Genomic DNA, 26,949 nt, shown 5'->3' on the forward strand with positions numbered 1-26,949 from the left:
ACAAGTAGCATCTCAAAAGACAAATGACTCACATATCTCCTCTCCAAAGAAGTTGGGGGATAAGATGAGTCAGAAAAAAAATTGCATTATGAATAAAACAATCATGCAGGGTTAAAAAATAAAAGTGTCAATCTCGTGGACGAGGAAAAAAATGGTGAAACCACATATTTGCAAATGATCTCAAATGACTAAAAGGAAATGCAGCAATACATGTTATAACACACATGTAATAACTTGGAGCAGGCTGAGGTGTTTCAATAACTTTATTTTGAGTGACATGTTTTTTACATCAAAAATAGCCAACAACACATAAAATGTTACATACATTCATTTTAAATAATTTGTTCTGTTCCAGTTGAAGTTTACAACAGCTTGATGCTGATGATGCACAAAATGATCAACATAGATAATGGCCCCTGTGCAGTGCTTACGGCCGAAATACTGTACGTGAACACAGGACTCTCACACCTAATGTGAGATATACATATGTATATGTAAGAAACATCTACAGAGAATTACATACAGTTTCAGAATAATTTAATTTAAAATATCAGAACAATTTCAAATAGTAAAAAATAGCCATATAAAAGACACGTGCAAATCAAGGTGCTAAAGGAGCTGTAACTTATTATAATATTTAGTCATAATATTTCCTAGTTTAAAGAATAGATAACCTGAAGAAAAACAAATTCAGATTTTATTTATTCACCATCATGTCATTTTAAACTTTTAAACTTTTTTTTGCATGCAGAACACAAAAGGAGTGTAGGAGATTTAGCTCTAAAAACAGCTCAAGTTCTCAACCTAGTCATATAGAATGAACGTTACTATAACAGCATTTTTGCAAACTGACTTTTACATGCCAAATTCTACATTTCACGGCAGTTTTTCTGGTGAAATTAACACTTTAGACGCTACAACAACTGTGCGTTTTATTTAGATTCACACAAATCACAAATACAATGGCTGATTATGACTTTATAAACATATTTTTTGCGCTGTTCCTCACATACTGCTATGTTATGATATCGAAACACTTTTACTTTTAGGAATCATTTGAAAAACATTGAAAGTTTTAGGTTAGGGAGGCAAGTTTTACTCATTAAAACCCCCGACTAATATTCACCTGAAAAACCTCATCTGATTACAACATCATTTCACTCGCTTTTGGTGCCCCCTGCTGGACAGTTTACTGGGAAACTGCAGCTAAACGTGTAATATTGCACATAATTTTGTTTTGCAAAAATGTTGCCACAGCCACATAATGTTCATGAGACCAGGCAGCAAGTTCTCGGGTGAACAAGCGAGCCACTGTGAATGTGCAATGGATGTCAAGATTTTCAATGAAAATCCTTACATTTTGGGCAGTTTTCACCAAAACTTTTTGTATGTCTTCAGAAGATTTGGAATATATTGCACGAGCTGCAAGTACTACGTTTATAATACTTTTAAATGAGAAACTATTAATTGCAATTGTATTGAGAAGATGGTACACAATATTTGATAAAACATCTCTTTTGTTTCACATGGTGAGTAAATTATGGCCAAACTTTTGTGTGAACTAGTCCTTTAAGGCCATTATTAGCCCTTTTTGCACTGACCTTCAACCTTGTAACATTAGATCTTGATACGTTCTGATTGTAATGGGGTTGAATGGTCACTGCGCAAAATACATTTTGAGAGAGAAATGTCTTAGGTTATAAACATTTTTTATATATATAATGTGTGATTCAGAACAAGGCACATTGAAAATGTGTGATACTGCTAGAATTTACTTTAGTTTTCTATATTTAAATGATAAGCACCTGCATATGTGCAGTAATTCCTTTGGGGAGTGCAGTTCATTGCAGCAGCATTATTTTATAAATAAAGCAAACTAAAGGTGCTCTAAGTAATAGTTACAGTTTTAATACTCATACATAACCTGTCAGTTTTGGTTTATAGGTCTATTAAACATAAAGAGATCTACCCGTAATATTTCCATTCATCTCAATGGCATTTGCTCGGCTGCCGCCTTAACCGATGGAAGTATGCGATTTAAAACTTGCCATCTTTGCACTTAATTCTGGTCACGGACATTTTTGATCCAATCACCTGTGCCGTAAATACCATGTCAATCATTAATAATTACTCTGAAGCCACAAAAAAATGGCGTCACGACAATGCTGATTGACTGATGACACCACAAGTACGTACACAGTCCCAAACCCTTCACTAGTGGCTATCCGGAGCTGTGACGTCAAAGTCCATTTCATACTTTTAAGATCCCTCCAAAAATCGGGCTAATATAATTAAATATTTGCAACTGATATTGATATGTTGCTTCAGTATACAGTACATGGCCACTTTTGAATGACCATCAATGGAGAAATATGATGTTTGGTTCCAGATGGTGTAGTTATAGCATCTACTGCACCAACTGGACCATGTGTTTGATTTTGCTGGCCTTTATTCTAATACTTGTCAGCGTGAATGCATGAAGTTTTTGTTGATTAACTCTGTGGAGTTGCAAGGCATGGCTGTTCATGTGATCTAAACATGCCGGGCAACATCAGGGACTCTAATGTAAAATGAAATGGCTTGTTCTAAGACTCTATTGAAGACAGCTCATGTGAGTGTACACCGTTTTAAACATATACAATTTTTTTTTGCTGTCATACTTATTTTTCCCAAGTTACAAGCAAGGAAAAGTGATCAAATTTAGTTTATTATTAAATCTAGCTGTGAAATAACCCAATTCCTACACCTTTGCCGAATTGTAACACTTTGACTCCAGAATACATCTAAACCATAAAGAGACCAAAGTAGTTAGCAGCAGAATTTGACAACACCAGTGTGCAGTTTTTAACCCTGACAAAAACAGCATCACCTTTGAACAGGTGAAACACCCCACTGAGATAGCTGTTGTCTATGGTTCCTGGCCTCTGGAGTTTAAGATGGGACCTAATGGACTGGAGAAGCAAAATTTCTCCCCCTGAGTATCGAGGTGTGATCTGGAGTACAGAATGGTTGAACATGAAGCTGTCCTCCTTTAAGTAGATCTTGGAGTAGACAGAATAGAAACCTTCTTTCTCTATGATGAGCTGGCCCTCATTGACCTTGTGTTTTACATGGTAAAGGATGGATTCCTGATTCTGCGTCCACAGCAGGACTCCATGATCAGGACGCTGACCAGCTAGATGGGAAAGAACAGCATGAGTTCCTAGGCATGAGATACTGGTGTGCTGGCATCCCTGCCAGGCTTCTTAACTTGCTAAACCCCCTACTGAATTTTTTTTTTCTTTTTTTTTTTAAGCTTAAGCTGGTTGGCTGGTTTTAGAGGAGTCTTAAGCCCTATTTTTATGTTCGGATCATTTTTGACCCATGTAAAAGTTGTAAAACAGCTAAAAAACTAATCTTAATTTTATATTAGGTCAAAATGCATTTAGATACATTTTAAGTTCATATTTATCAGAGTGTTTTGGGTGGTTACTGGGGCTTTGCTATGGTGTTGCTAATGCTAGCTACACTTAAAAAGAATTTTTGCTGCTTGTTCAGTTTACTTAATTAAAATGAACTAGGCAACACAATTCTAGAACATTTTGTCACAACTTGATTTCTTTGTGTTCTGCCCATTTACATTTGTTTATTGGAAGTTTTCTTAATAAATTTAAGTTGGGACACTTTTTGTGGTGTTAATGTAACATTGATGAAACTGGTCAGGGGATTTCCATTTGCACAGGACTCGATAGGGAGAGTAAATGTTAAAAGGAATTGTTATTTTATGTGATTTTGTCAAAGATGAATATATAGGGGGATACTTATTGGTGTTTAATGTTCTGTTATGTAGAGATTTAGGGGTTACCATTACGGTGAAGAGTGGAGCTTGAGCTAATGATAAGGACAGGTAAATTTCACACACATAATTGATTACTTGCTTTGTTGAGCAATTTCTATGCTAATCATGGTATAGTTACTAAACTATACCCTGTAGTTCTTCCAACAAGCATGTATTTAGCATTCTAACATTCATTTTCAACTAGCTAGTACATAAAGAAATAACATTTGACAATTTTGTTGGGTTTACCCAATTTAACTAAATTTTTCAAAACAAACTGTGTTGAAATTACTTAGTAATTTTAAGTTAAGAAAACTCATTTATAAAAATGGAACAACTGTCCACGATTGAAGCAAGTTCAGCCAAAGAGCTATTTTTTTGGAGTGTAGGTGGCTGCTAGGGCATTACTAAATGGTTGTTAGATGGTTGCTTACTGGCTCAAGTCAAAAGTTACCATCCCTAAAAAAATGTCTGTATGAAATCCTGATCACTAGATATATGTGGGGACCTTTTCAATGGAAGTTTATGAGATTTTTCGCTCATTTTTCATCCGACAGGTGGACATTTATATACTTACAAATATTTTTGATCTAAACCATCATTTTGTATTTGTTTTAAACAGATGAAATGTATAAACAATTATCACTAATTTTCACTCAAAATGAAGGGTTTACTTTATATCTTGAGTAAAAGAATAGTACCACTACTGATAGGTGTGGAACAAAAATGTCAGTGTTCATGTTTAAAATCAAAAGAGACTCTGTTGTACTGTACCAGATCTTTTTTTGACTCAAACAGAACGGTTGTAGGGAATTTTCTCCAAAACAGAAGGGTTAAACCAGCTAAGACCAGCCAACCAGATTTTAGCTGTTTTTTATTTTTATTGTTTTTTTTTTTTTTCTAAGAGCAAGTCTTCCTTGGTCAACTAGTTTTACCAGAAAAAACATGCTGACTGACCAGGTTTTGCCTCTGGTGAGCAACATATGCTTATCCACCAGCTAGATCCTTTCAGCAGGGGGTTTTCCACAGTAAGTCAACCAAACCTGCGTGCCCAAATTTAAAATAAATAAAATAAAACAGCTCAGAACTTACTCGTCAGATGTGCCATTGGTTTTGATGGCTTCATGACTCCTTTTGGTTTTGGCTTGAAGGACACAACATCGTCTTTCACTACGATATGTCAAAAAATACATCGTCGTATATTTAAGTGCAATGTGATATTGCTCAAATGCCATGTTGATGTTGAATAAAGAATTGATTAAAGTGCAAAAACAATGTTAACACAATACTGAATGGTAGAACATGTAATCTTTACCTTGTTTTCTCATGGCAGTCTGTGGATCATTTTCAGAGGTCTGCAGAAGAAAAAAGGAGCATGATACATTTGTGTGTCTTTTACCTTGAGTCTATGATCACTAAAATGCATTGGGAGAAAAGGCATTGAAGGAGCCGTATTTAAGTTAACTGTATTTTAAATTATTAATGATTTATCATGCATTGCCATTGCATCGTTAATATATTGTAACATATCATAAGTCAATAACAATCGCTATTACATTTGAATGGATTATATGGGGAAAACTTGCAATTAATATCAATAAAATCACACTTTGTCTATAGGCTGTAGTTTTTTTCTCAAATACTTCACGATCTTTCTAAGAAAATGCAGAATTTGTCTTTATGCCTCACTTTGTGACACAGACATAGCTATGGCAACATTTTTGAGAAATCAGTGAATTGTTTTATAATCGAATCATCGAAATGACCTCTCTGAATTAACTGGTTATGTGCAAAGATTTAGACTTCCCCAACACTTTTTGTGAGCTCAGACATTTTTAAGAGAAAGCATCCAAAATGCTTGCCCATTGTGCAATATAGTATGTAATGTGTTTAAAAACAGAGACGTTTTATCATTCTGCACTCCTACTTGCTGGGAAAAAAGCTTGATACAAGCAAAGCTACACAACTTTAAAAACTAATGTCATGCTACTGCAAAATGCACTGTAAAAATAATTAGTTGACCTTACTTAGATTTTTCAAGGCAACTGATTTGCATGCTTAATCTAAGTAAACATACATTTATTTGGCTCAAGTAAACTGAACTTAATTTTTTAAGAGATTTTAACTAGTTACAAGTAATCTTAACTCATCTGTGATTTAAGTATCAATGTTTTTTTTTTTTTTTTTTTTTTTTTTTTTATGTAGTTACAGCACGTCTTATACAGTATAAGAGAAATTATGACTGGAAACTCAGTTAGCCACATGGCACATTGGATTCTCCTCAGTGCTCCTTTGTGCACATAAATCTACACTTTTGTAAAATACAATTGAGTAAAGATGAATGACTTAAACTTAACAGGCTCCAAGTTCACCAGAGGTAACACTAATCACCGTTGTGGTGACTTCACACAAATCACAACTATCAAACAGCTACAACAAAACAACCACAGAGTCATAAGAATTAAAACTATATAATTTTTTTAAATAACAACTATTATTTTTCTACATAAGTTCCCTTGTTTTGACCAAACATACATAATGTATTTAAGTGCAAGGGCTTATGGCTTTATTCCACACAGCTGCAATTTTGCACTTGATAATTTTGAGTTAGTTGTACTCAAAGCCATAGTTTAAAGAACATTTATATTTGAGTTATGATTCCAAAATGTGACATTTCAAGTACTGTTTAATTAAGACCACTCAAATATGTTTATTAATGACAACTTTAGGATTTAGAGAGTATCGGTAACTCAATTAAACTAGTAAGAATAGTAAAAACTTAAGTTTGAGTTGAGTAAAAAAAATGTTTTACAATTTGAGATAACTATTAATATTTACAGTTAGTTATTCCCAAACACTGAATATCATTAAATAATAGAACCATGGGTGTCCAATCATGTTTTGTAAAGGTAGCTTAACTTGTGTCATACTGATACATCTGATAACTCAGGATGTTTCAGGTTGGTTTCAACCTGGTTTCTCATAATCGGGTCTTTAAGACCAAGCTATAGGTCAGGTAACCACAGCACACCATGTGGTTTCAGCTCCGGCAGGTCGGTCCAGCTGCAATTCTGCAAACTGCAAGTAAAGGGAGGCGTCTAACAAAAACCTGGTATCTAACCAGTGTATATTCATATACACACGGTGGGTCACAAAAAGTCTGAGACCACAAGTGAAAATGCTTCTGTTTTGCATTCTGTTCTAATTTAATACAACATCTTCTGTCATTTATCAAATTAAATTATCAGCGTAACAATTTGAGAAAAAGTTTAACTGAAAAATGCATTAGATTTTTAGATTTCTTAGTATTTGGTATGTCCCCTTTTGTTTTAATGACAGCATGCATTTGAGCTGGCATGGAATACATAAGTTTGTGCAAAACAGCAACTATATTAATCTTTCAATAGTGCTATAAACCACAACGAGGTCAACACTTAACTAACTAATCCTTCATTTGTCACTTTTCTTTGTGTGAAAGGAAAAAGTTTTAAAACTCAAACCTTAATCTTAAAAAAGAAAACAGATAAACAAAACCAAAAAAATCTCTTTAAAGAAAAGACAAACATGAACAGGAGGAACTGATACTGATGCTGAATGAAAGTACGAGACATGGAGAACCCTTCCAATGCTCCTGTGATGCTTCTGAAAGTTTGACATAATGGTACTTACTGGCTTGTCTTTGGATGAGTAAAGATGGTAGATGAAACAGGCCTCCACAGCCATTCCACATAGAGCCACAATGACCAGGACACCCAGCAGTGTCTGGGGTGCCCCGTGCCGCTGGCTGCGGCCCGGTTTGGGGGGCAGTGGAGGGGGTCTGGCATTGCTGTCCACCACGAATACTGAGGGATATTTAATACCACCCTGAGCCATGTCCACACTGTCTCTGGCCACGTCAAAGATGACAACTTAACATCCAGAAGAGAAGATGCTGTTCTACAGCGTGAGAAGACACAAAACCCACTTTAAGCATATGAGATAACTATCACTCGTAAAGACCTCAGGTGGGCGGACAGTACTCCACTGCAGAGTAAAAAACTCTCACACCAGACTCACATATAATCTGCCAGGACAAACTTCAAGAAACGTGGCAGGAAAAATAATGAAGATCCAATCAAATAATCCAATGATCCAATTTTTTTTTTTTTTTTTTTTTAAAAGAGGAAAAATGTCATCAGTGAAGAAAAGGAAATATCTTTTGTCTTCTGCATTCAGAACATGGAAGGTAATCGGTTTAGATCTGGGTAGGTTAAGTAGAATCTATATAAATGGTAATGAGCTAAAAAGGATGTTAAAAAAGACATGCAGGATGCACAAATGCTCACATTAGCAAAGACACACGCATATTTATGGCCATGCAATGAGCCCAACAATTCACACCATACTCTCCAGTGTGCAGCACCTCTCAGCCACCACTTCCCCTTCTATAGACACCTACACTGTTTGTTACTGTGTAAAGGAACTGTTCACCCAAATCTTAATTTATTCACCCTCACATCATTCCGTGGAACACAAAAGGAACAGCTCTATTCCATACAGTGACAGATTAAAGTGGAGCAGATGTTGGGCAGGCTACTCAAAACTGTAGCTAGCTAAATTACTCAACAGAAAAAAATTAGCTAAGCTAGTCTGAAAGCTATCATTTAGAGAAAGTAGCTAGCTACACTACAAGTTACGTTTGTGTGTGTGGTGAAAAAACCCAATAGTTTTGCTATTTGTAGTGACACTACTGACGAACACAGTTGATGATTTGTGCACTACATTCTAAGTCTTCTGAAGCCATTAGTGTTGGGTGTACTGCATTACTAAGTAATGCATTACTGTAATTTACTTTTTCCTTGAAAACTCTTACTTTTTTACAGTTTAATTACAGTTACTTCAGATGTAATTGCATTACAGACTATAGAACAATTCAATATAAAACAATAGTGAATTTAAAATCTAAATTTATCGTCTAATGGTAAAATGTATGTTTTTTAATTTAACGCTGCCCCCTTAAATTCTTTGGCCAGATCAGGAATAATTTATTTTATTTTAAATAATTTATCTGAAAGAATTAAAAGAACAATACAAGCATAGACATGAAACTGTTCATCTGGTCAAGGTTGATCAGGGTTTTAGAAAGTAATTAGTAATACGTAATGCAATTACTTTTCAGACAGAGTAATTAGTACAATAATATAATTACACTGTAGAAGATGTAATTAGTAGTTAGGGATTAATAACTATTTTAGGGTAACTTACCCAACACTGGAAGCCATACAATAGCTTTTCACAATTTAAGTTGTTAATCACTGAATATCTTCCCCCCATTGTAGCGTTCTAATCAAATATGGTGTTTATGGCGCAGATTGGACGTCATTGATGTCCATTTGATGTCAAACATGACACCAACTTTCTGACTAACTACTATATATTTTCAGTGAGTAATGGCTTATTAATAATGGCTTATTAAAGGAATATGACATAATGTTGATTTCCACAAAAATTTATTTCGACTTGTCCCACTTTTTCTTTAAAAAAATAATCTGGGTTACAGTGATGCACTTACAATGGAAGTGAATGGGGCCAATCCGTAAATGTTAAAATACTTACTGTTTGAAATATAGCTACAAGATGTATACAATATGTTTGTTAACATGATTTTAGTAAGCTAAAATCGCTTACTAACGTTTTCTTTGTATGTTTTATCCAATTTTACAACTTTGTTGCCTGGCGATGTAACGATGTAAACCCTGTAATCCTGATAAATGACGATTTAAACAACTTTACAGCTCAAATAATACACAAGTTTTAACAGAAGAATTAATGTGTGCTTTTGTAAAATAATAAGCTTCAGATTTCTGCCTATAAAGAGATAGTTTACCCAAAAATGTATATAAATGATATTTTATATAATAATAATTTATTATTATATATTAAAAATCTATAAATCTCCCCCTTGTCCAGTAGGTGGCAATATGCACTAAGAATGCGAATCGCCAAAAACAAAAGAAGAATGTGGAAGTGAAAGTGGAGATTTATTATTATTATATTAAAAAAAAAGGACTTTAAATATTGATCTGTTTCTCACCCACATCTATAATATCACTTCTGAAGATATGGTTTTAACCACTGGATTATGGATTACTTTTATGCTGCCTTTATGTGATTTTTGGACCTTCAAAGTTCTGGTCATCATTAACTTGCACTGAATGGGCCAACAGAGCTGAAATATTCTTCAAAAAATCTTCGCAGAAGAAGGAAAGTCATACACATCTGGGATGCATGGCGGTGAGTTTTCATTTTTGGATGAACCATCCCTTTAAACCCTCCAAAAATTGGCCCCATTCACATACATTGTAAGTGCCTCACGGTAACTTTGTTTTTTTTAAACACTGTAACACTGTAACAAAAAACAGGGAAGAGTAAAATTCTCTTTTTTGTGGTAATAAACATTATAACACAATTAGCTTAACTTGTATTGAACCTGGAATAACTAGTGTTATTATACTTTTCTGGCGCTTTGTTGTCCTTTTTGGAGCTTGACAGTCGTGGAATTATGAACTACCGCTGTATGGAAATGTGCTGTGTGAACATTCTTCAAAAATTCTTCTTTTGGGTTCCACGGATGAAATAATAGCATTAAGGTTTGACACAACATGAAGATGAGTAAATGATGACCAGTGTTGGGGTAATGCTATAAAAGTAACACGCATTACGTAAGCAGATGACTTTTTCGAGTAACGAGTAAAGTAATGCAATATTTTTTTAGACCATAGTATCGGAGTTACTTTTTAAATAAAGTAACGCGTTGCTTTTGTACACCTCTACTGTCCCTGTATTGCGAGAAATCAGGAGTAAAAGTGTGCAAACTTCGGAGAGGAGACGTAGTGCATGATGGGCATTGTAGTTCTATACAGTGTGAGGCCAGAGACTATTTAGCAGTTAGAGACGATTCACTTCTATTTAAATGAATGGGAGAAATTGGAATGCCCAACCAAGAAGCTCTAGCATCCAACAGTCAATGGATGTAGAAAGGAAGTCCCGCCTTGCAGGTAAAACCTGTTAGATACAGACATCGCCCGTCAATCAACTCGCTAACACGCATGTGCATTTCGTGTTTTAGCTTAATATGAGGTCAACATTCGGTTGAGTGAAACGCGATTGATTCATGTGTTAATACACACTGCATTAAAAAATCAATGTGTTTAGGCAGAGGGATTATAAGACTAGTCTTCCACTGGCCACAACCTGATACATAGGGTGAAATACTCGCTCAATTCACTGACTTATGCAGCCGAACTGCTCCGTGATACAGCTCCCCTGTAATTGGGAGAATGGGATGAGAAGAGCTGACTCTGGATCAGTGGCTCTGAGCAACGTTCTACATCGATTGTGTACACAGATAAAATGTCTTAGTTTCTAAAAATATTCTACATTTTTGTTTTATTATAAACAAGTAGTTTGATTCATGAAACAAACCGTTTAATGACATTTTAGGAGCATTAAATAAGATTCCATTGTGGTGTCTGTGCTCACCATGGATCGACTTAAAACAAGCGTGCACTGAGATGACTTCTGCCATCAGACTAATTCCTTGAACATGTTAGGTTGGCATTCCCCACTTATTGATGAGCACAGCACATGATGACATACCTGTATATGATGCAGGTTCAAGTGTTGGACTTTGCTGCTTTAGGTAAGACAGTGGTTATTCTTCATTATTCATGTTGGCTGCCATGTTGATGGAAAAACAAATCATGCATATTCATGTTATTGATTATTTATAATTATTATTATTATTATTATTATTATTATTATTTTAATTTAAATATGACATGAAGACCTACTTTCTAAATATCTGTTTGTTTACTATGTTGTTTTGACATGAGTGTTGTTGTACAGTAGCTAGTGTTGTGGAATACTGAAGACTTTTTCTCTCTCAGTAAGAAAACTCTTGAAGTCAGGGGTTCCAGATGTTAAAGGTTAGACTTTATTGAGCAAAACAACAAACCCAAGATGCCAGCTGTATCGTCTGATCCTCTCATTCAAAGCTTACTTGTTTATACACTTCTGTTATCGCATATTACCTCATATGTACACCCTTCCTATTATCTTAACCAATAAGCGTGCTTCTCCACTCTCATTGTTCGCCACCATTATTTCACAGACTCTCTTGTCAGATTAAAATTAACATGCTCCTCCCGAACCTCTGTTAATTAACTCCATGAATTCGATCAAAGCCCATGAGCAGGAGTATAAAAGCTGCTGCTTACCTGCTTCCTGTGACAACTCTCCTGACATGAGAGTCTTTCCGGCATTCAGCCCCGCCCATTTCCCAACCAACAGACCCAGGCAGACGGATCATCGGATGCAACTTCCCTGCAAAGCATTTGGCTCCACTAGAACAGCTCTTCCATCTAAACAGTCTCGTTATTCAACAGAAGCTGCCACAGCAGCTCCTTGTTTTTTAACAGTATTTAACAGCTACCACGTTAAGTGTTATATATACATATATAAAATATATTTATATATTTTTCTATGCTCCATTCGATGAAGCAGTTTATAGCGCAAAGTTGCTGCTGCAAACTGGCTACTCCTGCACTTTAAAAAAATCTAAAATTTCCTCCCGGAAAGCAATCCCAGCTGCTTCCTTGAATGGGCCATTAGAATTCAATTTTATTTGAAAGTGAAAGAAACAAAGATTAACTATTCAATCCAACCACCATTTCAACCCCCAGCATTTTTAATCAGGTGATGCCTGTCAGCCTCATTACCACGCCACAGCTTGTTTAGAGGGCGTGCTCTATTCAGTGATTATTCGTCATCTTCTAACATCAATATCACAATTGTTTCTCCCTTCAAAGTGCCCTTCGGAGCGTGATTTATTTCATTCTGAACACAGGGGCATCATGCAACACAGAACTCCCTTCAACTGACCGATAATCTAATGACAAATTATTTTCAAACCAACGCAGACATTTTAATGCAAGCTCACTGCCGCACAGCACTGGCTCTGACCATTCCACAGCACACTGCAGTTATACACGGACTCTGTCCGAACAGACACGAGCCAAATTCGGCTCATTCAACTCATTCATAATCATTCTGCTACGTGTCTCGCTTCCTCTCAGCATTATTGACATATATTGACGTATATTGTACATCAGGGGGCAGGCATACTCCTAAGGAGCGAATAACCACAACTGTATCCTTCAGTAATGATTGCAAGTCCATTTCTCCTGCATATCTGCATGCAGTACAGAGCCAAAGTTCTTATTTCTCAGATCATTTTATGCTGTTTTTCACATTGTTTATTAAGATGTACTGTATTTCCCAACACATATCTCCTGCATTTCTGTATGCAGTGCAGAGCAGCAACTCAATGAATTCCTAGATAATTCACACCTATTGCTATGCGATGCATTTCCTATGCAAGAAGTATATTGGACTACAGGTGACAGTTATACTCCTAAAGAGCGAATGGCCTAAAGTGAATCCTTCAATGATGATTGCAAGTCCATGCATATCTGTATGCAGTACAGAGCCAAAGCTCTTATTTCTCAGATCATTTTATGCTATTTTTTCACATTGTTTATGAAGATGTACTGTATTTCCTAGCACATTTTTTTCTAAAGTTTCACCTAAATATGATTATTTTGTCTTTTCTACAGCAACGCCTGAAATTGTGCCTTCCTCAGGGTCTCACCAATATTACTTCCAGCAGGTCTCTGCGAGAGCCCATTTAAATTCCTGTCACTGGATTGTACGCAGGTTTACCTTTCACTTTCTCTATCTAGGTGTCTTTCCAAGACTTCACCATTACATATCGAGGAGCCAAAGATGGCAACCATTTTAGTTAAGAAAGCACAACTGCGGTGCTTCTGCCTTCAGCTCAAAACATCTCTAAGCAGCACAAATGTGCTGTCCACGTGCCACAACTGCGGTGTCTTTTGGGTCATGCAACAAACCTCCACGACACCACAAAGCAGCGCAAATGTGCTGTACAGGTGCCGCAATTGCGGTGTCCTTCAGACCATGCGACAAACTTCCACCACACCGCAAAGCAGCGCCAATGTGTTTTTCCAGGTGCCGCAACTCAGAATCAGAATGAGCTTTATTGCCAAGTATGCTTACACATACAAGAAATTTGTCATGGTGACAGGAGCTTCCAGTGTACAACAATACAAAAACAATACAAAAACAGCAGCAAGACATAGATAATAATAAAAAATAAAAAAATGAAAAATAATTATACACATACAGTGCATCCGGAAAGTATTCACAGCGCTTCACTTATTCCACATTTTGTTATGTTACAGCCTTATTCCAAAATGGATTAAATTCATTATTTTCTTCAAAATTCTACAAACAATACCCCATAATGACAACGTGAAAGAAGTTTGTTTGAAATCTTTGCAAATTTATTGAAAATAAATTTTCCTTATCTTAAAACTCCCTACTTATTCGCTTATCACATACATCTCGTCTCCTGTTTTCCAAGGTCTCTCACTGTCTGTATCACATCAACTAATTTTCCCTTGACACAGAAAGGCCTTACACAGAGAGAAACTGCAAGCTAAGCTGTTTTCCATAGTTTCAGACTGCATCAGAGTAAATCAGAGTATAAATCAATAAAAGAATGATTAAATATGTAACATATTGTTCATCTCCTCATACATATCTTCATTGGAGGAATCAATTTTCTCCCAATTTGGTCTTTCTGTCCATCCAGGGTAATTGTTATTGTATTGCATTGGACCATTCACATTGATCAGTGTCATCTGTTTTGTTATAGCTCAGATCAAGAATGATTTGATCAATGGAAACACACATCATAATATTATTCCTCTCACAAGAATTGTTGTTTCAATCATTATACCAATTTTAGCCAACCATGCACCCCTATTTCTTAAACAATTCTATTTAAATTGTTATAAACAGACAAGACAAGCAATCTTAAACTATAGTCACCACCATGTTTTTTTTCCATACTTCATTACTATTAAAATGTACATGAGTTCAATAAAAGCATAAGTAAAAGTAATAAATCATCTTCCAATCTAAATTAATTATCATTCCCAGGTTTGTTTCATACTTCTTTAATAAGTCAAGGACTCCCTTGTCTGCAACGGCTCTCAAAACTTTACCCCTAAAACCAATCTATAATTAATCTTCTACACAGGGTATGATCCCCTGATGGCACAGTGACAGAATGCTTGGTATTTAACACTGTGATAAGTTGTTTTAGTAAAGCGGTTATTAAAATGCAGTCGGGCTGAGTGGAACTCACAATTTTCGGGTAGGTCTCTTCTAGACCTCCCTTTTGATGCTTCTGACCTAAGAGCATTCATCCACTTCCTTAAACCCATATCAAACCTTTTTGGTCACGCTTCCAGGGCGGTGATGCCCTGCCTTAGGTTGCCCCCTTTTTTATATTGGAGAGTCTTACCCGTCATTGGTTCATCACCTCTTGCGACTGGTCTTGATACTGCTCAGTCCTATAGGCCAATCCTTGGTATCAGTAGACAGATATTTTCCTTTGTTTTAGGGAGTATCATCTGAGAACCGTCACAGCCAATGGAACCATCTACAACTGCTTAAATATGGAGACAATTCAAAACATGGTTAAATTCACAAAACATTATTCAAAATTCATCGACCTATTAAAATTGTCCAAATTAAAAGTGAAATAACAATGCTAAAATTGAACTCATCTACAGATCACTATTTTCCATTCAGGTTGTGTTTCTGCTGCTTTAGCAAATGTCACAAAAGACCAAGTATCATGGTGGGGACTAACATCAGACCAAAACAAAATAAAGGGTAGCCTCTGTCAAGCTTCTAGGAAGCATAATTTAAAAACATCACTTTGATTCAATAATAGTTTCTAGATTGTTTTGAACATACATTAAATGTGTCAGATCAACTTTGAACTGAATCTCTTGTCTTTAGTATAAACCCTTAACTTTATATTGCCCTCTGAATATATAAAATCTTTAATTATGATGAGGAAAGCAGTTTGAACCTCTCCTTCATATCACTGTATCTACCATTATTGTCAAATCACATCATTTTACATATAAAATCAAATCAAATCAAAATATAATAAAATAAAACAACTTAGAGATGTGCCTTCGAAATCTGCTGTTCTATTTCTGTTTCAAGCAGACACTTATCAAACTTAGCCTGAGAGTGAGAGAGTGTAGGGCGGGGGAGAAATTAGGAGGGAGGACATTCCACTCCCTCCCACTGTTTCTAATCTCATTACAGCTATTCCTTCTTTTTTTAATTTAGTATCTCATTATAATATAATTAAGTTACTCTTCAACAGTAAATAGTAATAACAACTCTCTTATGTTTACTTTCTCCCTTTCCTTACTCACTCAGGAGAAGGAACTTCCATTCTATCTAATAAAATAACATTAATCAAGTTTTTAAACCAACAGAAAAGTAAAAGTTTAAACAGGATGAAGTAGTAAAAAGGCACAATGGAAATTCAAACAAATCACTTTTCTTGTGTTTTGAAATAATTGCTCATTACATTATGTCCTTATAATTTCTCATGACTCTCTTTTTTTATATCCAAATATTTCAGCATCATTTAACAATAAGATTTTTCAGTTCTTATTCTCTTATACTTATCAGCATTTCTTAACAAATTATTCAGTTAAATAGCAGAACCAAAATTCACTGTATGCCTCTAAAATTATACTTTCATGGATTAACTATGGCAAATAAAAATAGTAGTAATAGAAAAAGACACTCAATCCCTTTTTTGTAGCACCCACTAACCTTATTTTTTTAAAGTGAGGGTATTCTCTGGAAAATTTGGGGGAGTAACCAATCCAATAGGTAACTCTAACTTTGCCATCAAGTTTGTAATATTTACTTTTCAAATCAATAAATCAGTGGTTAGATGCTGAATTTAAATTTAGACCCTCAGAACAATTTAGACATGGGTTTTGAACCCATTGATGGCAATCTGGTTAGTCATATAAGACTGAAATCAACTTATCCAGAGAAATTTTAATCCACATTAGAAATGGCAAATCAGTAATGATTACCAGCAATCATGAGAGCGGGAGGACCAATCGGATAAAAGCCCGCCTCATTTTCAGTCTTATTTTACTTCGGACTTTCTCCTGCAGTATTAGCAGATTCAATAAATCATCTGGCCCAGCCATCTGCAATGGTGAGAGACTAGTTCCAGAATGAGTTAGTGAAACAACATACACATAATGATGACAAAAGAAAGGGTAAAACATGGTTAATATCAAAAACACACACAGAATAGACGCATGAATATGAAGTTCTTAACATTCATAATTGAGGAAGTTATGATGTTCAATTTAATCTTAATGTTTCTCCATGGGTTTCACCTGCCACTACCGACCAATTTTTCCTTACCATTATCAATCACTTTTTACAATCAAATAACATTTTCCATTATATGCACTTTCAAAAGAAGAAAACATCTATTTTATTAGATATCAGAGCATCTGAGCAAAACTGTATACAACGTTTGCTTAGTTCTTCCTCCTTACTGGAGGTTGGAACTTTATATTACATTTAATCTGGCATGATTGGTCACAGATCAAACAACATTTAACATGAAAAAGTTTTCACATTTAAGGTTTACTTTTCATACTTTGAAATTTGAATTTTTTTTTCTTATTAGTCAGTTTCACCCCCTTTTTTACCTCTTTTCCAGTTCTTTGAGATTTTATCAATCAACTCAACTGTATACTCACACATACAACACAATATAGCGCAATCAGCAAAAGCACACAGCCCAGCCAACATAAACACAGCACAGTTAAAGCCAACATTACATATAAACAGACAATACAATCAATTCCACACATAGCTCAACACACCCAACACATATAAAATTTGTCAATAGACTTCTACACTTTACTCAGCCCGGGCTTACATTACTATATACTACAAAATCTATTATCCTACGTGGCAACCCTATTAATCCAGTCCTTATCTGCAGTGCTATTTTGTCACTACAGAAAGTGGTATTCAGCAGGATTTACCACACACCCTACTTCTGAGTATACATGCTACTTCTGCATGACCTGCCAACGCCAGACTTCTCAGCAGTGCTACTTTGAGATGCAGTGCCAACCATCTAATTGTGGGCTCACTGCCTCTCAGCCAGCTCAAGGTCACTGTCTTAGTGCAGGCACCTTCTTCATCACTGTGGCACTACTGAGAGCTGCATCTGCAGGATTTTTATTTGCATGTGCAGTATTTGAAATCTGGAACCCAATTTTCTATTTTAGCCAATTATTCATTTAATTAAGTTAGAGACTGGAGAGGCTCTTTGATTTATCACTACCCAGGTCTAACCTACAACAGCCTACACAAAACACCTTTTAAGAAAAATCGCTTACCTAAGTTTTTTGGCACCAGTGATTTTGTGTAGTCTGTGTCAGCAAACCTGCAGCAGTGCTCTCTTGGCCCCTTTTCCAGCCCCACGTAGGGCGCCAAATTTATGTCGTGGAATATTGAAGAGTCTTTTTCTCTCTCAGTAAGAAAACTCTTGAAGTCAGGGGTTCCAGATGTCAAAGGTTAGATTTTATTGAGCAAAACAACAAAGCCGAGACGCCAGCTGTATCGTCTGATCCTCTCATTTTCACACATTACCTCATATGTACACCCCTCCTATTATCTTAACCAATAAGCGTGCTTCTCCACGCTCCTTGTTCACCACTATTATTTCACAGACTCTCTTTAATTGTGGAATTTTGATAGTTAGTCTATTTTTTAAAATAACCTTTTAAATTCATTTATTATGAAAGTATACAATAACTTTAACCACTCACGAAGACCACGAAGACCTTACAGTCTCATCCTTATTTTCCTGGATTAAAATAATGCTCAAACTACTCCATATAAGCACTTTGTCTATGTTTGTTATATAAAATATACTATAATATATCAAAATATACTATACTAGCATGGCCTGTAATGTCATGCAATGCATGGCTTATTTGTATGGAATGCAAAGCATAACAGAAGAGAAAGTGGCTGTGAGAAAAAAAGTAACTCAAAAGTAACTCAAAAGTTACATAACACTTTACTTTCCATTAAAAAAATTAACTTTTTAATTAATTAAGTTACTTTTTTAAGGAGTAGCACAATATGCTAACAAGTTACTTTTAAAAGTAACGTTACCCAACACTGATGATGACAATATTTTCATTTTCACTGTAAGAAAAAGAGGTTTTAAATGCTTTAGTTTTGGGGGGGCCTGGATAGCTCAGCGAGTATTGATGCTGACTACCACCCCTGGAGTCTCGAGTTCAAATCCAGGGTGTGCTGAGTGACTCCAGCCAAGTCTCCTAAGCAACTATATTGGCCCGGTTGCTAGGGAGGGTAGAGTCACATGTGGTAACCTCCTCGTGGTCGCAATTAAGTGGTTCTTGCTCTCAACTGGGTGTGTGGTAAAGTTGTGCATGGATCGCGAAGAGCAGCATGATCCTCCACATGCTGTGAGTCTCCGCGTTGTCATGCACAACAAGCCACTTGATAAGATGCACAGATTGACTGTCTCAGAAGCCGAGGCAACTGAGACTTGTCCTCTGCCACGAGGACCTACTAAGTAGTGGGAATTGGGCATTCCAAAATTTGGGAGAAAAGGGGATAAATGTTTTTTTTTTTTTTTAATATGCTTTAGTTATAGAACAACGAAGAACAAGTGACATACACAGGCTGCTTTACTACTATTTATTGCATGTAGCGTATATATTTTTATAACAGAGTCTGCACATGACAGTAAGAGAGGAGGAATACGTTGGGCTTTATTCAGCCCAGTCAAAACAGAATATTCACTTAAATACTCACAATATTAATTCAATCAGTCCTTATCTACTACTCCATTTAATTTTTGACTTATTGACTTGACTATATAACTATGTGTATTTACCTGCCTGTCTAAAGGTGACTTACCTTAGACCTTTATTATTTTAAAATAAAGGTAATTTCTACTGTCCATAACCCTATCCCTAAAAAATTTACTTATGTTTATATATTTATGAACCACCTTTCCCTTCGACGATGCCTACAGAGGAAGTTTGGTACATTAACTAACTTACAGTATGGGGACATTTTGCTGCTAATTTGTCCCCAGAGCAGGTTACAAATAGAGACACTTGTGCGCTCTACTAACATTAAAACATTCAATATATTTGTCTATAAAATGCTGCTATCAACGTCAACGAAGCTGTCCATGCTGAAATAATGCGCGCTGTCATTCAAGCTGTCGAATCTTGACGACAGAAGAACACAGTCGACCAATCAAAGCCTTTGTTTATGCGGGGGTTTTTTTAATTAAGATTTTTTTATTGACTCAAACATATATGAAAGAAAAAAACACAACATATATATATTGAGATATACATTTAACCCCCACTATTTCTCATGCCCCTCCCCAATCACCAGCCCCACCCCGACCCCCATCGAACACCCCTGTGGTCACAAAATAGAATACACACACACAAAAATTTAAATATATATATATATATATATATATATATATATATATATATATATATATATATATATATATATATAAAAAGAAAATCTAATAATCATATATAATTAAAACTAAACCTCTCTCCACAGCCCCTCCCTGAGAGTCCCCCAAAAACACCAAATACCTGCCCCACTTCCTAGCAAACAAATTTCGAACCCCCAGCCCTCTGCTTGGCATCTCCTCAAAAGCCGCCACCCTCCCAGTCTCCGCACACCACTCCGGAAATGAGGGAGCCCCATCTGACTTCCATCCTTTTAAAATAATCTGTTTGCCAATAATAATACTGGTCAGGACCCAATTTTTTATGTGTTTGTCCCCCAAATTTATGACCGCCCCATCGCCCAGAATACAGAGTCTGGGGCAAAATGAAACTCGAGTGCCCAAAACGTCACATATGACACTCTGTACCTTCAACCAAAACACTTGGATCTTAACACACCCCCAAAAAAACATGGGTTGTCTCCATCCTCTGATTGGCATCGTCAGCAGGTGGGTGTGTCTTTAAAACCAAGCCTATCCAATCTAGAGGGGGTCCAGTAGAATCTATGTAAAATCTTGAATTGGATAAGGCGCACCCTTGCATCTCTAGATGTAGACTTGACATTTTTTAGAATCCTAGCCCACACTCCCTCCTCCAATACCAAGTTTAAATCTTTCTTCCATAATCTCTTGAGAGAAGTTGAAGCTCTGTCCCCCAGACTCTGAATTAGCAGGGAGTAATACACCGATGCCTCATGACCTTTTCCAAAAGCAGTAATCACCATTCCCAGAGTATCTGCTGCTCTGGGGGGTGTATACTACTCCCAAAAATAGTGCAAAGCAGGTGGTGCAGCTGTAAATACCTGAAGAATTGAAACCTGGGTATCCCAAAATGTTGAACCACATTTTCAAAGGATCTCAACATTCCACTCTCATATAGGTCACCGAGCGTATTAACCTCCCTCACAATCCACTCTGTCCAGCAGAAAGGGGACTTATAAATACATAATTTGGGGTTTAGCCATATGCTTGAGGCAACATTTAAATAAATGTCCGAATTAAACACTCTGGACACTTTTGTCCATACCGAGTGCAAATGCGAGATAACGGGGTGTAACTTAACTTCTCCGGTTAGTTTGATAGAAAGGCTTTGCAATGGCAAAATAGGGGCAAGAACTTCCTGTTCAGTACAAAACCAGGGAGGGGCTCTCTCAGATGGAAGTGACCAGTGAGCCAAATGTCTGAGACCGAATGCATAATAATAAAACAAAATCTTGGGTAGGCCTACAGGGACATCTACAGGGAGAGATTGTAGCAGGTAGTTGAATTTTGGAATACTATTAATTTTAATAACATTAATCTTCCTGATCATAGATAAATGTAATGAAGCCCATCTGCTCACATCGCTCGAAAACCTTTTTATTAAGGGGTCAAAATTAACTCTTATCTGCCACACCTCCTGCCACCACCCCTGGAAAATCATCCTTCTTTCTTATTGTGGTTGCTAATGGTTCCAGGGCAAGACAGAACAATAATGGGGAAAGAGGGAAACCCTGCCGGTTGCCCCTATCCAGAGTAAAATAATCTGAAATTAATCCATTTGTTTGTACTGCCGCCACCAGGTGTCTATAAAGTAACTTAATCCACCCAATAAAAGTTTTCCCGAACCCGTATATTTCCAAAATCTTAAAAAGATAATCCCATTCAACCATATCAAACGCCTTATCGGTGTCAAGTGAGATGGCAGTGACCAGAGTCTGATCATTCGCCACTGATCTCATGATATTGATGTTTACGCGTTTTACGCGACGCTGCCAATTTGAAACGTACAGCAGCGCGAGTTCGCAAGGGTCCTCAACGATGCACTTGCAGTCCAGACTCGGGAGCGTTCTAGTTTCGTCGCGTCGCTTGCACTGCAGACAGGCTGTTTGAAACAGCTGCTCTAGTGTATTTAAAACGAGCGCAGTAATGGAGTGGTTTCAAGAGGTACATCTCGTCATGTGTTTGCTGCTCTTTCTGATGCTCAGTGTGGACTTTAGATTTGCATTCGGTTCGAACCAGGACACAGAATTCACTTTCCTTCTACCTGCCGGATGAACCGAGTGCTTCTTCCAAACAGCCACAATGAACGGCAGCTTGGAAGTGGAGTATCAGGTATTTATAAATCTTTGAAATATCTTTGCATTCAAAATAATACAAAGTCAACTAACTCAATAGAATGAGTCACTCTAGGAAAAGGAGAAAGTTGTCAAAGTTTTGTCTAGTGTGCCTTGTCTTGTCATTACATTACAATTACATTTACCTGATCATGAAGTAGCACTTTTCTTTTATAGGCGCACATTTAGGTCAGAGTGCATTCAGAAGTATCAAGCATTGTACTGATACTAAGACCACTATTATTCACAGTAAAGTCAGTTGCATACTTAGAAGACTCCTAGCTATGACACTTATAAGACATTCAACATTGGGCATTTATTGCAGTACAGTCCTCAGTGTTGTGACCATGTCTGGGGGCTTGATTGTGGAGCCATCCCGCTTTACATTAAAAACAGGCACAGCTGCAGAACAGCTGACCCGAAGCAAAGCTCCAGAAAGATCACTGTGTCTCAGCTTGTGCTGCATGCCACACTTTATCTCTTGTGACAGCACACTGGCTGCTCGTTGGACTGCTTTATCAGTCAGTAAAAAATAGAACAGAATTTAAATATGGAGAAACAGGGCAGATATGGATAGTCATAAAGAAAGTCTTTAGTCAGTTGCTTAGGTTAAAAAAAAAGGGTGAGAACTGTTAATCATGACACGTAGGCTTTGTTCCCAAACCTAATGAGCAGAAGATGGGTAAAAAACTATCTTTGGGCCAAATTCTAAGGCAGCATCACAACCGTCTTTCTTAAAGAGAAGCCAATCCCATAATGCATTGCAACAGGCTCAACAAGAAAAACAACAAAGACAGCAGGTAAAGCAAAAAATATATACTGTGTGAAAGTATTTAGCACATATATATGTTTCACAAAAACATTTGTCTTAAGATGGTTATTTTATATCTTCTGCTTTAGTGTGTTAATAGGTAATATTTATTTTGTATATAGAATAGAATAGAAGTAGAACAAGGAGTCCTGCAGCAGATGGTATGGCCCCACAGAGCACGGATCCCAACATCATAGAGTCAGTCTGGGATTACATGAAGAGACAGAAGCAACTGAGACAGCATAAATACATAGAACTGTGGCAAGTTGTCCAAGATTCTTGCCAACAACCTTGAAAAACTGCACAAGTGTACCTATTGTAGGTGAATTGTTGCTGTTTTGAAGGCATAGGGTGGTCACACCAAAAATTGATTTAGCCTTTTTTTTTTTCTTTTTTTTTTTTTCATGTTTACTGCACTTTAAATAAAGTTAAAGATGCACTCAGTCATTTTTCCTCATTTAAAAAGTTAAACTCCTGAAGACATGAATTGTAATTTTGCAATATATGTAAGAAATCATGATCACTCACATTAAAATGAAGACTCCAGTCATATCAGTAATCTTCTAAAAGCTGTTTTATTCTACATGGAGAGGGTCCGCACATGGGGGCTGCCATGTTAGAATCACATGACCAGCTGAATACTACTCGCTGAATCTCAGTAACCGTCCTGTTATTTGACACTTTCACTCATTGATTAAAGTAATCATGCCTGACTGTGAATACTACATTTCTACAATGGCATCTGAAACTGAAAACTATTGATTTTAAATTATGCTGCATACAAGCAGCTAGGTGTCAGTGTAAGTCCAAGATGACACAAAGACAAAAGTGACTGAGTGCACATTTAATTGATAAATAAAAATTATTCATGGCATTATTTTTTAAAACATCCTCACTATACAACATTTTTCACAACTGCCTAAAACTTCTGCATAGTACTGTAAATTATTCAGTACTGAAAAGAATCAATAAAAATAGTGTAATCAATGTTTGTGTGTTATGTGTCGCTAGTATAGCAACATGCTAATGCCAAACTCAATTGAACTCAGTTGTGAGTAGGGCGATATGTAAACAAAAATTATATCTTGATATTTTACAGCCTGTTGACGGTATTCAATTTATATATATTAGAGCTGTCCGAATTAAGACGTTAACACATGCGATTAATTTTAAAGTTTAACGCGTTAATTTTTCTTAATCGTGATTAACGCATTTACCGTTAATACAGCATAAACCAGCATAAACACTTGTTAGAAGGGCGGAACCTTTATAATGTGTCCACCCAGAGTCATTACACTGATGCACACTTCACAACACACGCACAATAGTGCTTCATGTCAGTGATGGAGAAGGCACCTCTTAACACTCTTTGATGTACAAAACAAGCCCAGATGGGACTTGTGATAGAAATCAAGTAATTTTCCGCCTGTGTAAAGCATGTTTTAATTACCACAAAAGCACGGCAAATCTTAACTATTACCAAAATGCAGAATGAGATGTTTTAGTCTGCAAGCGCTTTTCATGTGGAGTTCAAAGCGGCGCTTGATGCTGGCGCTGCCACCCTGATGTGAATCATGAACAATTCACGATTACTGTAGCAATGCGGATAGCCGCAGTCTACCAGCAGATTAATATTGTTGAGGATGAGAGTTTAAGAGATTTCATGCCCATTGCAATGAATATGCAACCTATGTGGGGACTAGTTCTTTCAATTAATCAAATTGCCACTTAGACTTTGAGAAATGTTTAATGTGACATGAATTGGTGCTTTTTAAGTGCATTTCTGTCTTTATACTGTGTAAGGTTTGATTGGAAAATGTTTATAAAGCATAATATTGTTACATATTGTTTTGTTTTGTTTCTTAAGATGGAAATAAATGAATTTTGACAGGAAAAGAAGTATATATAGTGTCAAATTTCAGCACTTTCAAAATCTGCGATTAATCGTGATTAACTACTAAAAAATTCTGTGATTAATCACGATTAAAAAATGTAATTGACTGACAGCACTTATATATAAAAATATATATTAGTGCTGTCAGTTGATTAAATATTTTTATCGCAATTAATTTTCATTGTTAATTGCGATTAATCGCAGATTTTGAAAGTGCTGAAATTTGACTCTATATATACTTCTTTTCTTGTCAAAATGGATTTATTTCCTTTTTAGGAAAGAAAACTATACAACTAAAACTACTTCACTCACTCACTTTTTTTTTTTTTTTTTTTTTTTGGAGCCCAGTTGAATGTTATTATAATACTGAATTATTATTGTGGGACCCAGTGAAGTTTATTATTATAATATATTACTAAATTATTATTATGAGGATTAGAATTGTTTTATACAAATGTCTGTCAACTTTACTTTACCTGGAGCTTTTATTTTGGTGGAAATTTGAAAGTGGAATTTCACAAAAACAGTGTGCCACCTCTTCATTCTAAAGCACAAAGGCCTTGCAGCTTTTTGCATTTAAATAATCACATATGACCATACTGCACATCTGATATTATATTGATTAATTGTGCAGCCCTGAAGGATTGTGAAATTAGTCTAATGATGCGCTCTTCAGGAAACATTGTGGCCAAATAAAAAGCGCATTAAAATCATCGCAATGTTCACAGTATTGCTTTCTTTTTGAATCCTCTGTTGAGTCACTCATAAATAGTCCCATTATGGAAGGAAAATGGGTTTCAAATGTTTTATGTAGCAATTAAATGGTGTTATGTATATTTTGGTGTCCCATTGGTCACACTGCTCTCTAGATATCTGTCAAGCACTATTGCAAGTCATTGCAGGCTCAGGGCTGGACGTCGGCTTCACTCTGATCTCCCCCCGTGGGTACAGACTGGTCTCCGACTTCAGAAAATCAGATGGTATCCACACGTAGGTTTCACATCCCATAGTGCACAGAGCTAAACCTTCACTAATTTATTCATGCACTCATGTTAGTTTTGGACTGTCATAACCAACCTTATTTGCATATACTCTGCTGCAGGTTTGCGTGCCGTCTGCAGGCAGACATCGACCACATTTAGAGATAACAGTAGCCTGTTTACAGAATGTGACTGCTTGAATGAAGCTTTTGTTCCCAGCAATGTCACTTTCAGTGCTTTTACACAGTAGCCAACTGAAAATGTGTAAATCACCAGCAAAACAGATTTTCATGTGGTTTATTGCTGTTCAGACTTCAAACAAACCTGTCAGTGAACAGTCCTAACAAGTAAGTTTATAGTGATTTCGTTGTGTCTGTTGTGTGGTTTACTGTCAGGGTGGACCCAACAGAGTTGGGTGACTACAGAATTTGCTTCGATAACAGCTTCAGTCGTATGTCAGAGAAGATGGTGTATGTGGTGGTGATTATGGATGCAGCAGAGGAGGATGGGGAGGATGATGAAGATTGGGCTGGTCTGGCAGAAACTGAGGACTCACTGGAGTATAAACTAGAGGATATTAGGGTAAACAAATCATCAATATAAAATCAGTCCATTACTAAAAGATAGTGGGGGTAAACAAACCTGATTATCATACACTGTAATAAAAAATAAATAAAAAAAAAACACTTTTAAATTTACAGTAAAATACCAGCAGCTTTGGTTGCCAGTAATTTACCATAAAAAAATACAGTTACCTTGTTTCAGGCTTTACATGATGTAA

At 36.3% G+C, this 26,949-nt stretch overlaps 1 protein-coding gene across 3 annotated transcripts; it reads right to left on the bottom strand.

Annotated features, from left to right (window-relative positions):
* Positions 1 to 245: 245 nt before the first annotated feature.
* Positions 246 to 11,497, bottom strand: LOC127451652 (tumor necrosis factor ligand superfamily member 6-like). 3 transcript variants are annotated; one of them, XM_051716503.1, is made up of 5 exons: positions 11,456 to 11,497; positions 7,487 to 7,753; positions 5,133 to 5,172; positions 4,910 to 4,987; positions 246 to 3,175 (listed from the first exon to the last, which is right to left on the bottom strand). In XM_051716503.1, the coding sequence occupies exons 2-5, from the start codon at positions 7,688 to 7,690 to the stop codon at positions 2,784 to 2,786; spliced, it is 714 nt and encodes a 237-aa protein (XP_051572463.1). In that variant the 5' UTR covers positions 7,691 to 7,753; positions 11,456 to 11,497; the 3' UTR covers positions 246 to 2,783. The 3 variants fall into 3 exon arrangements, with proteins under 3 accessions (XP_051572463.1, XP_051572461.1, XP_051572460.1); XM_051716501.1 differs by lacking the exon at positions 11,456 to 11,497 and adding an exon at positions 7,874 to 8,190; XM_051716500.1 differs by lacking the exon at positions 11,456 to 11,497 and having other exon boundaries at positions 7,487 to 8,189.
* Positions 11,498 to 26,949: the final 15,452 nt, after the last annotated feature.

This window comes from Myxocyprinus asiaticus, chromosome 14 (genome assembly GCF_019703515.2).
Source record: "Myxocyprinus asiaticus isolate MX2 ecotype Aquarium Trade chromosome 14, UBuf_Myxa_2, whole genome shotgun sequence".
Classification (NCBI taxonomy): domain Eukaryota; kingdom Metazoa; phylum Chordata; class Actinopteri; order Cypriniformes; family Catostomidae; genus Myxocyprinus; species Myxocyprinus asiaticus.